The sequence below is a fragment of the Schistocerca nitens genome, chromosome 2, assembly GCF_023898315.1.
Source record: "Schistocerca nitens isolate TAMUIC-IGC-003100 chromosome 2, iqSchNite1.1, whole genome shotgun sequence".
Taxonomy (NCBI): Eukaryota; Metazoa; Arthropoda; class Insecta; order Orthoptera; family Acrididae; genus Schistocerca; species Schistocerca nitens.
The window spans coordinates 453,822,680-453,838,808 of NC_064615.1; the positions used below are offsets into that span (position 1 = coordinate 453,822,680).

The 16,129-nt window shown below is 40.2% G+C and overlaps 1 protein-coding gene across 5 annotated transcripts in view; it reads left to right on the forward strand.

Moving 5' to 3' along the window:
* The window catches only part of LOC126236331 (ankyrin repeat, PH and SEC7 domain containing protein secG-like), a 166,720-nt gene extending 152,373 nt beyond the window's left edge, over positions 1–14,347 (forward strand). For all 5 annotated transcript variants that reach the window (XM_049945553.1, XM_049945550.1, XM_049945551.1 and 2 more), the window contains one exon: positions 13,689–14,347. In XM_049945553.1, coding sequence (XP_049801510.1) covers positions 13,689–14,257 — 569 coding nt within the window. In that variant the 3' untranslated portion in view covers positions 14,258–14,347. The remainder of the gene's footprint in view (positions 1–13,688) is intronic.
* Positions 14,348–16,129: the final 1,782 nt, after the last annotated feature.

The window sequence follows — 16,129 nt, forward strand, 5'->3', positions numbered from 1 at the left end:
TGTATGAAGTTGTACACAGCAAGAATTTTGTGCAATGTTGAAGATTATTTCTAAACAAGGCTCTGAGCTTTTTAAATTCTACACATGAACCTTTGTATCTGAGGCATACTGAATGACACAGCCTTGAATGAGAGAGCCTGTGTAGGATCCTTTACATGTCTGCAGTTACAAGACTGTCTTAAAGCATACAGTTCCACAATCCTTACCTTGTAAAATTTAGTAGCCGATATGTGACACTGAAAAAACTGAGGCCTATGGACCTTGAGACTATAGTAATCTGATAACAGTTCACACATTCTTGAAAATAATAATCTTATCTGGATTGTCCAATGGATGAAGCTTATGAAGCAACAGAAAACATCTTGAGAGGTTCAGGACAAAAAGAGTGACTTCTGAATTTCTTGTTCCCTAATGATCATTTTGTGAAGTGAAGGCATAGTTGTCAGGTCATCCTTGCCATTTTGTAAATATGGGAATGAAGCCACAGCATCACTGCAGAGGCCAATGCTGGACATGCAATTAATTATTGCTGTATCACAGAGATTATTGTATTGATGGTGTCATTTTTCATGCCACTTCAGCTGTTGTTGGTGTCATTCCTCATGAGATTTGAGTAATTCCAGGAACACATGATTCATTGGAAAATAATAATAATGATAATTTCATGTGGCTAGGGCCTCCCGTTGGGTAGACCTGTTGCCTGGTGCAAGTCTTTTTTAGGTGACACCACTTCAGTGACTTGTGTGTCGGTGGGGAGGATATGATGATGAAGACAACACAACACCCAGTCCCTGAGCAGAGAAAATCTCCAAACCAGTCAGGAATCGAATCCGGGCCCCTTTGCATGGCATCCTGCAGTGCTGACCACTTAACTATCAAGGCAGACCATCAGACAATGACATGAATACATACAATGTCATTGCCACTGTCAGAACAAAGCCTCCATTCAAGTTATTTGAACAAAATGTTAGTTACAGGTTTAGTACAAGTTGAGAGATGGTGCACAATATGAACTTCTGGTTGGCTGAGGATGTGCAAAAAGTGAACACTGTGAAATACTAAACGTCTGTTAATAAAGCCCAAATCCATCATACCACTATGAGAAATCCACCCAGAGATAAGCACCAGACATAGTCTAAGCTTGCAGTGCGGGTCATCAACAAGAGGGTAATGATACAAATGTAGGTAGCATATAGACTGAATAAGCCACTGAGCTATGTGAGCAGTTTCATCCTGCTTCGGAGACCACTGGCTCACACTAGGCGACATAACATGGTGGAAGAGCGTTTGTTTCCAGCCCATTTCAATGTGCTCATTGCCTACTGCATATATATAGTGCTACTGGTTATGGGTCAAGTAAATAATCTCACTATCTCAGTCGTAGGCTACAGTAAAAGTCTCCACAAAGTAGAAATGGTTGAGAGAATTGCATCGTTCACACGTATATACATACATATAATGCATTCTGTAAATCCTGCCAAGAAGGAAAATCTTCAGAGTTGGACAGTAAGTCAATGTACACATTCACAAGAGAGAAGCAAATCTTAGAACATTAATCTATACACTGCATTAGCAATAAACTATCACTGTACAGTACAGCTTAATCTTATTTGTGTTTATGCCTCTCTAAGTGTAACCCAATAAATAAGAAAGAAAGCTGCTACTCTGGGAAAAGGTGCTGCTTCCTCATTTATATTAATTTGATGCTGTTTAATTTTATTCATCTTTACATAACTAAGTATAGTTAGAATACTAACCAAAGAAAATGCTTATTGGGAAAGTCTTCCAAGACAAAAAGGATAAACATAATTCAAATGAAAGGAACAACTCCAAGATAGTTACTTTTCCATATTATGGTAAAATAACAAAAAAAGTAGCAAATATTTTCAAACTGTAAAATGTTAAACTGAGAACTTACTGAAACAATAATTACTTTCATCTTCTGGTTGAAGCTCATTTTTTGTCTGTGTTTGCTTCCAAATGTATAATTATGGAAATACTGTTCCGTCTTGAGAAAACATACATTCTTCTTGTTTAACAGGAAAACATGTTTCAGTGAAGTTTCATGATTGTCAGTGGGTTCATTTATTTTCTGTCAGAGAAACTGTGAATAAATTTTAAATGATAATTTACACAGTTGTGAGAGAATGGTATTTACAGCCATAACATTATTAACAAAACATATATTCCTTCGACCCCGTCCCTCTCTTTCAATCCCTCTTTCCATTCCTCTCCCCTCCCTGTCTCTACCATACCGTCTTCCCCCTTCCTCCCCCTCCCCCCCCCTTTGCTCTCTCTCTCTCTCTCTCTCTCTCTCTCTCTCTCTCTCTCTCTCTCTTTATTTCTCTCTCTCTCTCTTGTTCTACCTCCTCAGAACTCCTTTCGTTTTATTGTTCAGCTGCTGAGTCATGTCTTTCCTGCTACTGCATCACACTATCCTGCTAACCCCTTGTCGCCTTGTGCATTCTTCTCTAGCTCCTTCCCACACTCATAAGCCCAGCCATCTCCTTCCTAATAATCAGTGTCCCCACACCCATAGTAGTGTGTGTTTGCCTGTCTGTGTAGTTTTGTGTGTGAATGTCTGTGCTTTCTGCCTGAAAATGAGCCAGAGTTCAAAAGCTAGTTAATACTGTGTTCTGTTAAGTATGTTTATGTGCCACACATTGGTCTGCTAAAACTGAGTGGACCTCTCAAAACTGAGTAGAGCTTTCATTCCACTATTGTATGTATTGTTCCACCCAGGAATTTCCATTATCATTATGTCTTAATACATATTGATGTTTTATGTAGTTTGATATATTAATAAAATCTACTCACCAAGCATCAGAAGAAGAAGAAGAAGACAAAGTCACCCAGAATTCTGGGTCAGGGGAGACTTCTCAGGCAGAATAAGATGGAAAGACTGATTGTTGGGGACTGCACTGGATGAGATTTGAAAATGTGAGAGTTTAAAGGTGAAAGACATGGTAATATGCAAGACAGAGATTACTGCTAAAACATTGTGTATGAGTTAGAATGTCTGAAAAGCTAGTGCACTTCACTCAGTGTCTGTCCTTCTTTCTATTCTCTCCTGTGTTTCTCTTGTCACCGTACAAACCACACTGCACACTCTATTTACAAGCCACACTATATCAACCATCTTGGCTGCGCACAACAGGTGGCTACAATACCATGCTGATTGTTGGTGTAGCATCTCATGTCCCACACTACTCCTGCCAATATTATTAATCCTATTCCTTCATAGTGATCAGTCTCGCTGTATCACCCTTGCATATTTTCGCGTGTTATTTCCTGTCCCACATGAACTTGTATCATCCTACGAAACTCTCCTCACCCCCTCTATTCCAATTAGCACATACTAATTTCACTTAATCTAGTCACATCTGCCGTCGCCCTTCTTCACAGTTATCCACCCACAAACCTGCGAGCCACATTACAAATGTTTTTATTGTTTATTATTTTTTTATTTTTTCTTTGATCTCATTGCAACTTCACGTGAATTTCACTTGGTTTTCGCCTTTCACTGTTGGCCTACTCCCTCAGATTTCATCTTGTTTCCCCCATTTCATCCATTTCGTGATTTTTCCATGTTTGAGTGTAATTTTGTGGATTTTTTGGATGTAATTCTTCATTATTTACGTATTTTTACGCGTTTTTTCCACCACCATGGATCCTTGCTCCCTCCATCTCCATCAATACAGAAAAGTTTCCTTATCCCTAGACAGAACTCAGCTCCATATACCGTTCCTGCATTGTTGCTTGGTCCACGGAATCCCCCCAAATGGCCTTACATAAATTACCCATCTCCGGCTGCCACCTTTCCTTCCACAATGACCTCCATCTCTTCAGATTCCATCAGTCTTTATCCCTCACCAACTTAGTCCTGCAAAATCATATCAACCAGGCCCAAACCCCCTTGAAATACCTTCTCTCTGTCTGTAAAATTCTCCTGCTGTGCAATCCAAAATTCCTGGATCCCATAACACACATTGAAACTCCTGCACTCCAGGAACTAGAGCAATATGCACAATGCCACCTCAAAAAACCCTCCACCCTGCTCACTTCCAACTCCGGCCTTGGACTACCACTGTCCACCACCTCTGCAAAAACCTCCAAACCTCCCCCATGTCCCCTCATAACTCATAAATCCTATCTCAGAGACCTCCTACATTTACCCCACACTTCAAAACTCCCTCCCACCACCAAACAGAATACAGAATCTAAACAGACCCAAAACACAGTCATGAACCTTTTCTTACAAAGCCTTAGCCCCACAGATGTATCTGTCCTTTCCAAAGTGCTCAACTTTTGCCCCACCCCCCAATTTCAGTGGTGCAGGACTTGTTTAATATCTTCTGCCTTCTCCCAGTCCGTATAGTGGAAACACTTTTTCGCTACCAACCCTACCAATCAGACTCAACCAAAGACCAATGTTGAACCCTGTGTGGCTCAGTTCACCCTCCATCCAACTGAGATCCACCCCCCCCCCCTCCCCACCCACAAATCATCCCCTGTTGACTTTCCAGAATTTTTTAACCTCAAACCTTGCCTCACTATCATTCCCCAAATCCCTCAAAATGCAAACTAGCCTTACATCCTCAGAAAGATTCGCAATCCACCACCTAAAAACTGATCCTGACCACATGATCCTACCCACTGACAAAGACTCCACCACTGTTTTGAACCACAAGAAGTACTTGGCAGAAGGACTTCACCAGCTGTCAGGTTCATCTACCTGCAAACCCTGCTACAGTGACCCCATTCCAAAAATCCAGCAGGATCTCCAATATCTCCTCAAATCCTCAGGTGCATCCCAGAACCTCTCCCTGGCGTCCATCACTCTCCTCACCCCTACCACTCCCTGCACTTCTACCTTCTACATGCTTCCTGAAGTCCATAAAACCCACCACCCAGGACACCCAGTTGTGGCTCATTACTTTGCCCCCACTGAGAGAAACTCTGCTCTCATAGATTAACACCTTCAGCCTATCACCTCCAACCTATATTCCTATATAAAAGATACCATTTCCTCCAATGACTGTCCACATTTCCTGTTCCTTTACCACACATTGCTCTTCTCGAGACTATTGATGCCACCTCCCTTTACACCAACATCCCTAATGTCCATGGCCTTACCGCTATTGAAAACTATCTTTCCCAACACCTGTCATATTCCAAGCCAATCACCTCCTTCCCAGTTGCCATGACCAACTACATCCTTACTTACAATTACTTCTCCTTTGATGACATTACCTACAAACAAATCTCGGTATGGCTATGAGAACCCACATGGCACCATCCTATGCCAACTTATTCGTGGGCCATCTAGAGGAATCCTTCATAAACATCCAGAATCCCAAACCTCTCACCTGGTTCAGATTCATTGATGACATCTTGTGATCTGGATCAAGGATGAGGGCACCACATCCACATTTCTTCAGAATCCCAACTACTTCTCCCTCATTCACTTCACCTGGTCCTACTCAGCCCATCAAGCCACCTTCCTCAATGTTGACCTCCACCTCAAAGATGTCTATATCAGTCTCTCTGTCCATATCAAACCTACTAACTACCATCAGTACCTCCACTTTGATAGCTGCCACCCATTCCATATCCCCTCCCATACAGCCTAGCTTCCCATGGCCATCTCATCTGTAGTGACGAGTTGTCCGGTTCTCAGGGAGGCCTTTACAGACTGTAATTCTCCCATCGTTGTACAGTAACAGATATCAAATGCCTTATCTTTTCAGTCACCCAACATCTCCCCATGTCCCACCATATGGCCACAGAGTAGCACTCCCCATGTGACCCAATACCACCCGGGACTGGAGCAAGTTAATTACATTGTCTGCCACGATTTTGACTAACTCTTGCTGTGCTCTGAAATGAGAAATGTCCTACCCACTATCCTTCCCGCCCCATCCACAGAGTATTCCACCGCCTACCAAACCTATACAATATATTCGTCCATCTCTACGCATCCCCTGCTCCCAACCCCTTGCCTTATGGCTCATACCGTGTATAGACTTGGATGCAAGACCTGTCCTATACATCCTCCCACCACCACCTACTCCAGTCCCGTCACAAACATCACCTATCCCATCAAAGGTAGGGCTACCTGTGAAACCAGTCATGTGATCTGCAAGTTAAGCTGCAACCACTGTGCTGCATTCTATGTGGGCCTGACAACCAACAAATTGTCTGTCTGCATGAACAGCCACCAACAAACTGTGGCCAAGAAACAATTAGACCACCCTGTTCACGAGGACGCTGCCGGGACTGATGACCTCAGATGTTAAGTCCCATAGTGCTTAGAGCCATTTGAACCATTTAAGCACGCTACCCAACACATTGTCCCTCATTTCAATGACTGCTTCACAGCTTGTGCTATCTGAGTCCTTCCCAGCAACACCACGGTTTTTGAACTGCACAGTTGGGAAATCTCCCTGCAGTATATACTATGTTCCTGTTACCCTCCTGGCCTCAACATTCATTGTCATTGTCCTCAACCATCCAGCCCTTTCCCTGTTCCCATTCCAGCACTACGAAGCCCCTCATTCCACCAATGCATCCAGTTTTTTTTACTTGTCTCTTTTTCCACTACCTCACCACCCCCTTCCCCACCCCTTCCCTTCGTCTAACTTCCTTACTGCACCTAGCTGCCCTACTCTCCACCTTGTCCCTACAAGCTCCCAGCAGCACTTTACTACCCGCAACCCATACCCTGGTATCTGTCCCCCTCCCTGCCCCAGCCTCCTTCTTAGTCCCACTTGCTTGCCTCTCCTATAATGCTCTCCTGCTTGCAGTCTGGCTCCAGCTGCCAGAGGCGGTGGTCATATATGTGTATGAGCTGCATTTTCACGTGTGTGTGTGTATGTGTGTGTGTGTGTGTGTGTGTGTGTGTGTGTTTCTATTTTTGATAAACGTCTTGTTGGCCAAAAGCTAACTTTCTGAGTGTCGTTTTTTTGTGCCTTTCTGTGACTCAGCATCTCCGCTATATGGTGAGTAGCAGCTATCCTTTTCATTATATTGCTAAGTGCACTTAATGTAATAGAGGTGGGAGGGGGACAGCAAAAAATAGACAAGTCAGAAAATGAAAGATGAGGAAAACTGAAATGGAGATGAAAGCAATAGTTACCATGAAGAAATGCTGAGACAGAAGAAATCAATGTAAATTAAGGCCAGGTTGGCTCGCATACTGGAGAATGACAGTTCAAACGTGCATCCGGCCGTCCTGATTTATGTTTTCCATGATTTCCCTAAATCACTGTAGGCAAATGTCCTGTTGGTTCGTTTCAAAGGGCATGGCCAATTTCCTTCCTCGTCCTTCACTAATCCGATCTTGTGCTCTGTCTCTAATGACCTTGTTGTCGACAGGACGTTAAACACTAATCTCATCCTCCACGAAACTGATATCTTAGTGGTAGACATGGTGATGGAAAAGGCTGAACAATGTTTCAATAACAGCTGGTATATGACAGGTCATTTCCCAGGTGGCTCTCCTTTTGATAGTATATGTTTTGCCAGTTACAGGACTGGTACAGGTGGTGGTAGGAGAGTGCATAGGGCAAGTCTTGTAGCAGCCACAGTCACAGGGGGATAGGAGCCATAGGGTAGGGAGATGGGTGCAGAAGGAGTGTAGGGCCTGACAAGGATATTTTGGAGATTGGGAGGGTGATGAAAAACTATTCTAGGTGTGGTGGGCAAAATCTCAGATAGAATGCACCTCATTTCAGGACATGATTTTAGGAAGAAGATAAATGGCGGAGGTGCATGGTTTGGGTAGGGTAAGAAGTTCTATGGATTGAAGTGTTGGTGCTTGTGAGAGTCCTGAGGTTTTAAGGTCGTTTGAATCACAAGGATGGGATCTTGATGTCAGATGCAGCATGTAGAGGTATCAGACAGGTAGTGTAGCTCTTCACTAACATACTTCTGTCAGTGAAGTACCACAGTGATAGATCCTTTGTCTATTGGGTGGATAATGATGGAGTCATCAGTGTTAAGGGAATGCAGAGCCTGGAGTTCTGTAGAGGACAGGTTGGGATCATGTTGTAGGGACTTGAGGGAAGGTTGTGAAACATTGCTGGATGTGAGGGATTCTTGGAAGGGATGATTTCGATGTCAGGGTTCACTGACAGGTTTGCTATTGGAAATGTTTTGAGTTTGTTTTGCAAAGTGTCAGTGTCATTTCCAGTTAACATTATGTGTGAAGGAAAGTAGGTCCTTCAGCAAAGCAGCATGGTTAAATGGAGGTTTAGGACTGAAAGTGAGACCCTTGGATAACACAGATAATTCAGCAGGGGAGAGTGCTTTAGACAAAAGATTGAGAACACTGTACTCTTGTGACTGGTTCTTGTGATTATGATTTGTTATTGGTCTGGGAGGCAGTGGTCAAGGCTGGGAGGATGTTAAGAGAGATTGGCCAAGCTCGGTTTATGGGAGAGGAGTGGTGGTTGATGGTGTGACTCTTTAAGGAGCTGCAGAGGGACAGGAAGGGAAGCACTACTGGTGTAGTTTAGGATAAGGTGGGATAGCTTCTTGTGGTGAAGCCCAGCATGTTGTTGCAGTTTTAAGTTAGCTTGGTGGATAATACCATAAAAGGAAACATGAGGTGCGGATAACTGCAGGATTTTGCTGGAGGAGAGAAGTCTGGTGAAGTGGAAATCAGCAGATGAAGTATATATATCACAGATTAGACGGGTAAGTGCAAGAGATTTCTATATTTGAAACTGTAAAATAGCCTGCTTCAGAGTAGGGTTACATCCAGAAACAGGGACTTTCAATGTTAGGCCTTTGGGAGTAACCATCCCACAGGCTCCAAAAGCTTGCATATGTATAACTTTACATGTGTTCTCCTTCTGCCTCTTGGTGAGTAGATTTTTTTATCTATCCAGTTACATTATATCGCCAAAAATTGATTATTTTCATTGTTATGTATATCGATATCTGTGTGAATGTTGGACACTTGCAGTGCAGCTGATATTTTGCTCCAGTTTGTCATCTGCAATTAATCTGAATTCCTTAACATTATGTTGCATATATGGTATTCATTGAAATGTTAGGCCAAAAATGAAACTATTTCTCCAGTTTACTAATTTCACATCATGGCGTAAAAAATAAAATTTGCCTTTGAGAAATGCAGTGTGTACAAAATCAGAGTGCTGTTTAAATAGCACAAACAGGAAGAGCCTCTACAACTGGATATAATGAGCATAAAAATGCTTTCAATCTTAAGAAATCAAATGTAATGGCGACCTACTCAGAGGTATCAAAGACGACCATCAAGTGCTGAATCTGCTAGAAGAGTTTGAAATTACAACCCACAACAAAAAGTATGTTAATGTTCTGAATTAACAAGCTGCTAGTGATGTAAGCGTATTATTCAGCAGGTCTACAACTTTATTTTAACTCTGATAACTTGATATTCAAATAAACTCAGTGTAGCTCAAATCTTCATCCCCTTACACAAGAAAGGCTCTATCCGGAACTGCTCCAAGTACTGAACTATTGCCCTCATATCTCATGTAAGTAAAATTTTGCTCTACATCATGAAACAACGTTTGAAGCTGTACATTCAGCTTCACTTATCCACAGAACAAGCAGATTTTATTGAAGGGAAAGGAACTTGTGGACAGATCCTCAACATAAAACAAATAATAGAAAAACCGAGAGAGTTCTGTGTTCCTGTTTTCATCTGCTTCTTTGAGTGTAGGAAAGCCTTTGACTGTGTTGTCTGGGAAAAGTTGTGGCAGGTGCTTGCAGAATTCAGTGTCCCACCCCACTTGATAGCATTGATCAAAAGTCTGTACAGTATAATTTCGCATCTGTAAAGAAGTGCTTGGACGTCTGATTCCTTCAGAGTATCAAAAGTTGCAAGACAGGGTTGTGTCCTATCCCTATCTAGCATATAGATTAGACATCAATGTCAGCAAGTCCAAACTCATTATAATTGATCTAGAAGAACAGCTCCAGCTCACAGGTCAATTAAAGAAACTGGAAGTCGTGCATTCCTTCATCTATCTTGGGTCAACCATCTGCAGCACGGGAAGTTGTCAAGATGAGATAAGAAGAGAGATCATGCTAGGATGAGAGGTTATGAAGAAGCTCACCAAGATCTGGCAGAGCAGAGCAATAACAAATAGCACAAAGATCCTGCTAGTTGAGACACTTGTGTTTTCTGTCTTCTTTTATGGCCGCAATACATGGACACTCAAGGCCAGAGACAAACAGCTCATTGATGTGTTTGAGCTTTGGTGCTGGCATAGGATGCTGTGCATAAAACAGACCAAAAGAAGAACAAATGTGTCCATAATTGAACAACTTGACATCTCCAGACACCTCTGTTTTCGAGTTACCGAAAAAATTCTCCTGTTCTTTGGCCATACTGTGAGAAGAGATGGAGAAAATCTATAGAAAATAATCTTGCCAGGAAAGATCGAGGGCATTGAGACCAAGAGGAAGAGCAGCGGGGAGATGGATGTATCAAATCAAGATCATCTCCGGTCTACCTCTTCAGCAGGCACTAAGAGAAGCTGGCAACAGTCCGGGATGGAGACGCTTGGTTCATGGGATCACAACACTCAGCAATGAATAACTTATGATGATGACGATGATGATGATGATGATGATGATGAGCTCAAATCTTGTAGCACAGGCCAAGATGATAAAAGCTGAGACATCTGATGTGTGTGCAATAACTTTATATTTCTGATGTTGTAGTAAAAAGCTGATACAGTGGGACTTGTGCTCAAGGCAGTGGTCTGTTGAAACCAAATCAGATAAAGCCAATTCATCTGATATTTTGTGATGTGATTGGATTGATTTTATTCATTTTGTGTAAGCTTGTGGGAGGTTTCCACTGTTTGTGACTGAGGATGAGAGCAAAATCACTCAAAATGTGGCATGTGTATCATAAAGTGATCCACATTGTTGAATATTGTGGCTGAAGCTGGCAACAGAAAACTGTTTACATTGCATTGCTACTTGCCTTGTAGCTACCAGTCTTTGATGTGGTAAGGTTTATGTGAGCATCATAAGTACTGTCAGTAGTGTTCACATACAGGAAATATATGATCACCTTATTATGCACATACAGAAACTTCCTGTAAGATTAGTATTGAGAGGAAGAGAAGATGATTGTTAATTTCGGTTGAGGAGTAGGGCCATAGTATCTTTGTCCCTCTTTGCACTGGATTTTTTTCTTTTTGTGGAGGCCATAGCTCCTAGGTACAGTACCTTTGCAATGTGTGGATACAAAGTGGAGATACAAACAAAGATTTCACCTCTCTAAAAGTCTCAGCTCTTCCTGATGTGGCCAAAACCTATTCAGATTTCATTGGCATGGGGGAGCCATTTTAAATGCGAGGCTTCTCTTACTTACCTCCCCCCCCCCTTTCCCCCCTTTTTTTTACCATTATGTTTCAGTGGGTGGGATTTTTCTTGGAGGATGTATGGTTCCCTAATGCACTTTTTGAATTCCAAATGCTGTGAAAGATGGTCATTACTACATACCTCAAAGATATAAGATGTACATAACCTTGTGTCTTATTTATCATTTATGTTGATTTTAGTTTCCTTCCACATTTTGGCCTCTTGGGGATGACTTTCATAGTTTCTTCTGTAAGATTGACTGTTGGTGTTCCTACTTTTAACTTGTTAATTGCTGTTAAGTGGTCTTGAGTTAAGATCAGGTGCCATTTTGTAACTGCACATGCAAATGTAATTGGTACAGAAAGGCAGCTTTCTGTCATCAAATGTTTCAATATATTATGAGCAAATCACAGTGTGGTTCGTGATTTTTAATTGTAATTACCAGTTCCAGCCAAATTAAGCAATCTTAAAAACCAAAATGCAAAAGAAGATTGTAGATACCACCAGATCACCTGGTGTATGACATTACAACAATAGCATGTCGTTATAAAGAATGTAAAGGCATCCATGACCTAATGTTTGTGATAGCTTCCACACTCTCCTATTTCAGATCTGATGATAGCCTAATTCGGTAAAAATATAATTGCAATAAAGGAATGTGATCTAGACTGTGCTGTGTTCATGAAATACCACTGCTTGTACTTTTCATTTGACTGACTCTTGTTTATACCATTTCCTTTGGAAACCTACATCTTTAGGGCATATGTAAATGTTATGGAAAGTACACAAGGGTGTAGGGTTTTATACACTTATCTTCCACCACTATGTGAAAAGTGTTTTGTAATGTATAGGTCTTCTACTTTCTTTTCCTTCACGAACATTGGGCATCATCGTTCATATTTCATTGACAGACACTTGCCACAAGTTGCCTACTCTTTGCTACTCATTGTGGTATGGCCACACTTCTGACACCTGGAGTAACACATGGAATTGGGGATAAATAGTTTTTCCCCAAGGTATAAAAAGCTATCCATAATATAGTCAGGCAGAATGAGTGGGTTGAACATGATGATAATTGCCAGTGTTTCCTGCAATTCACAAACAGCTCTGTTTATAATGTTTTTGACTTCAAAGTGCAGTAGAAATAGCCACATATTGAATGATGAGAACTTACATATTACTGTTAGTGTGTGGAGCCTGTCAATAGAAATTCATTGGATATACAAGGAACTACACAATTTCCTTTCAAGTACTTCCAGAATGGCTAGAAAATGTGCCACTGAGTAATCACCAGCTTATGTGGTTCCCAAATGATGAGACACCGGCACATTTTGCACTAAATACTAAGAACCACCTTTGTTATTTGGCCAACAGTGGATTAATGTTGGTCATCGTACCCCATGAGCAGTACCTGGCTTGATAGCAATGGATTTCAGTTTGAGAGTCACATGAAGAGTCTAGTTTTTGAGGTTCTCGTTGTTTCTTTCATGGAGACTCTGTTGCTGTAGTTGTCATAATCACTGAAGATGTACCCCAGTATCGTGGAGTTTTTAAGTGAATAAGGTATTATTGTACAATTTGTCATGATCATGATGTCCATCATTTTAGAAACATTTTTGTGTTGTTAGGTGCTATGACGTATGGTGACAGGGTTATCACCTTATGCTTTGTTTTGTAAGTTTTTGTTATGTGCTACTCTACATGTGATAACACTCTACCATTCTTTTAGTTAAACTGTGATGGTGGAAAGGCAAGGCATATTTTACTTATAAAGGTGTGCAGGTATTTTCAGTGCTTTATAGTCACAAAGGAATTGAGGAAACAAACTGAACAAGCTACTGTGGAACAAGCCACTTGAGATAAAATGTTCCATACATCAAAATACTCAGCAAAAAAGAAATGACCCTTCTTTGAAAGTTTATAGGCAACATTCAGATTCCTCTTGTCATATCACATATTCGGACTGAAGTTTAGTTATTATATTTATAATACTATATTAATTTTATCCATTGTATTTGCATTACAAACATTTGTCGTGTATTTGTCTTCAAGTGATAACAGATTGCCTTATTCCAATATCCTCTCTCCAGTGTTATTTGTTAGAAGTGTAGTAACTTTTAGCCGTGAGAAATCTATGTTCCTAGACATTTTTTTATTTAAATGTATTAACAACACTAATCAAATTCTCTATTTGCAGGCGCCATAATTATGTCTCATGATTTATTTGCAGCAGTAAATAAATAAACCTACACATCTATTTGTGTAGTGCAAAACTACTATATATTATTTTATCATTTACTTTCTTTTTCTTTCCTTAGGTGCAAATGTCAACTATTCAAATGGTCTAACAGGAAGTGGACCACTACATGAATCAGTTGAATATACTCGTGACTCTGATTTTCAGACATTTGTTGAAATGGTCAAAGTCCTCCGATCACATGGTGCTATTTTAAATGCACACTCTTTAACTGGTGGTGACACTCCTCTTTTCAGAGCCATTCTTTTGCAAAAATATAAAGCTGCTGCTCTCCTGATAAGACTTGGGTCTGATGTCAACATGTGTGATGTTAATATATGTGGTGTAGATCTTGTTACTTTAGCTAGAAAAAGAAATCACTTTGGGCTAATTCGTATGTTGATTTATGCGGGTTTTAATCTGCATCAGAATTTTCCTGAAATTGAACCTCCAAATAACCCTGATGCATTGGACCTAGATTCTATTGATGGTTGGATGAAATACATGAAATATAATCCAATGCGTCTCACAGATCTCTGCAGAATAGCTGTAAGGAAACAAATGGGAGAGAGTGTTTCTGAGGTTGTGTCAAAGTCATTTTTGCCACAAATATTGAAGAGTTACATGATGTTAGAAGATGTATTGACATAACTGTTGTTAAGTGAGTGATCTGTTATTGGTCTATGTACCTGGAGTATAATAAAATCACCATTAACTTTAATAAAAAATATTTAATTTTGACTGAGTTTTTGAGTGCACATTAGCATTAAGTGTATCATATATGACATCAGTATTTTGTGTCTATAAATGTTCACATTTAGTTAAAAAATTGTTGAGCTCTTTCGGGGGAGAAAAGATGATGATAGATGTTCGTGTGTTTTTATATATACCAATTGTACTTTATTTCTGTCACTGGAACTAGTCATCTCAGTTTCCTTGAAAAACCTCTGTGCATAGCATAATGCAATAATTTTAATTTGTGCCATATCATTTTAGGTGCTTTAATGGTCACAATTACATGTTATCAGTTTAGTTTTGATTGAGAAGAATCACATCCTGCCTCTTTTCTATCGGAGTATTAAAGGGTTGAAACTGGTGAATGTTCACAAAGTGTACTGCACAGTGGCAATTCCTAAGAAAGGTTTTATTTTCAAACTATTGCAACATTTTGAAAATTCACTGCCATAAATACTAAAATAACATTTGCAGTTGCTGGTGTGAGTTACAAAACTTGTTCACCTTAGAGCTGCATCATGATGTATATTGTTAGAAATATGAAATAGTTCCTGAACATAACACAAGTATTATGGATGAGATGCTATTTTTGTCATGTTAGCAGTGTTCCTCTATTGCTTACACCATTATTTAATATTCCATATATCCTTTTTCTTGCTTTACAGTCACATATTTGTCTTGTAATTTATAAAGGAAATTCATGGAGAATAATTGCACACTTGTTTACCACGTTTGCACACAGCACAATTAAAATAACTTTGCTATAAAGAGTAAATTATCATCATTTGGTTCCCAGCCCAGTGCAAGCCTTTCCAGTTTCAGTTTGGATGTCAATTCATTTAATCAGCTTCTGCAGTGCTTGTTATTTGTCAACATACAAACAACATAAAAAGCATTCATCCATTCTGCTTCATCATGCCTTTTCATTTTGCTTACAGTTTAGTATCTGCATCAGCTTGCAAAAAAAACCTTGTCTTCTCCCAAACATCATGTTCCATATTAACAATAAATCTGTCTTAAAAAGTTGGCATGTGTCTTGATCTTCATTGTTGTCTTTTGTAATTTTATTCCTCCCAGTTCACTTTGAATGTGATGTGGGAGTGGATCCAGAATAATGACTGCTTAAGTGTTATCTTTAACAGTACACTTCAGCCTCTGATTACCCAGTTGGATTTCTTTTGTACCTCCAACTGTGTGTGATTATGTTAAATTTGAATGCTGACAGTAAATTGTTCATTGTGTGTGAATTAATGTCCATATCAAAACTTGTGTATTCTATAGAAGAAAAGGTCATGGGTGATGTTTTTGAAGAGTTTGTTCAAGTCCATCAGTACAGTGGCTACCAGAGTTGTGTTAACTATAAAGAAAGCAGTGTGCCCCTCTTAGTGGAGGGATGGCTTTGAAAATGTTTTACCAAGTGCACACAGGTCTTTCTATGTTCAGGATGACAGCTTTCATCTCATCGGCAATGCATCTGGCTGCTACTTCGTAATCCACATTGATCAATGCAATGGGGTGACACTGATCTATTATGCAAATAGAATCTTTGTCCAGGATTAATATTACTGTATCACATCCCAGGAATAGGACTGAATCTCAATTGATACCCTGTCTGTCCCTGGCAATTTTGTAGTTGCATTGGCTTTTGTGATAATTGTTATGAACAAACATTCATATTTGGCTGATGTCCAGTTGTAACAACAGATGTAACTTCCATATTGTAGGTACTATTTATTACCTTTTTCATAGTTAGTTATTGCCACCAAATCTTTTGGACATCCATTTAAA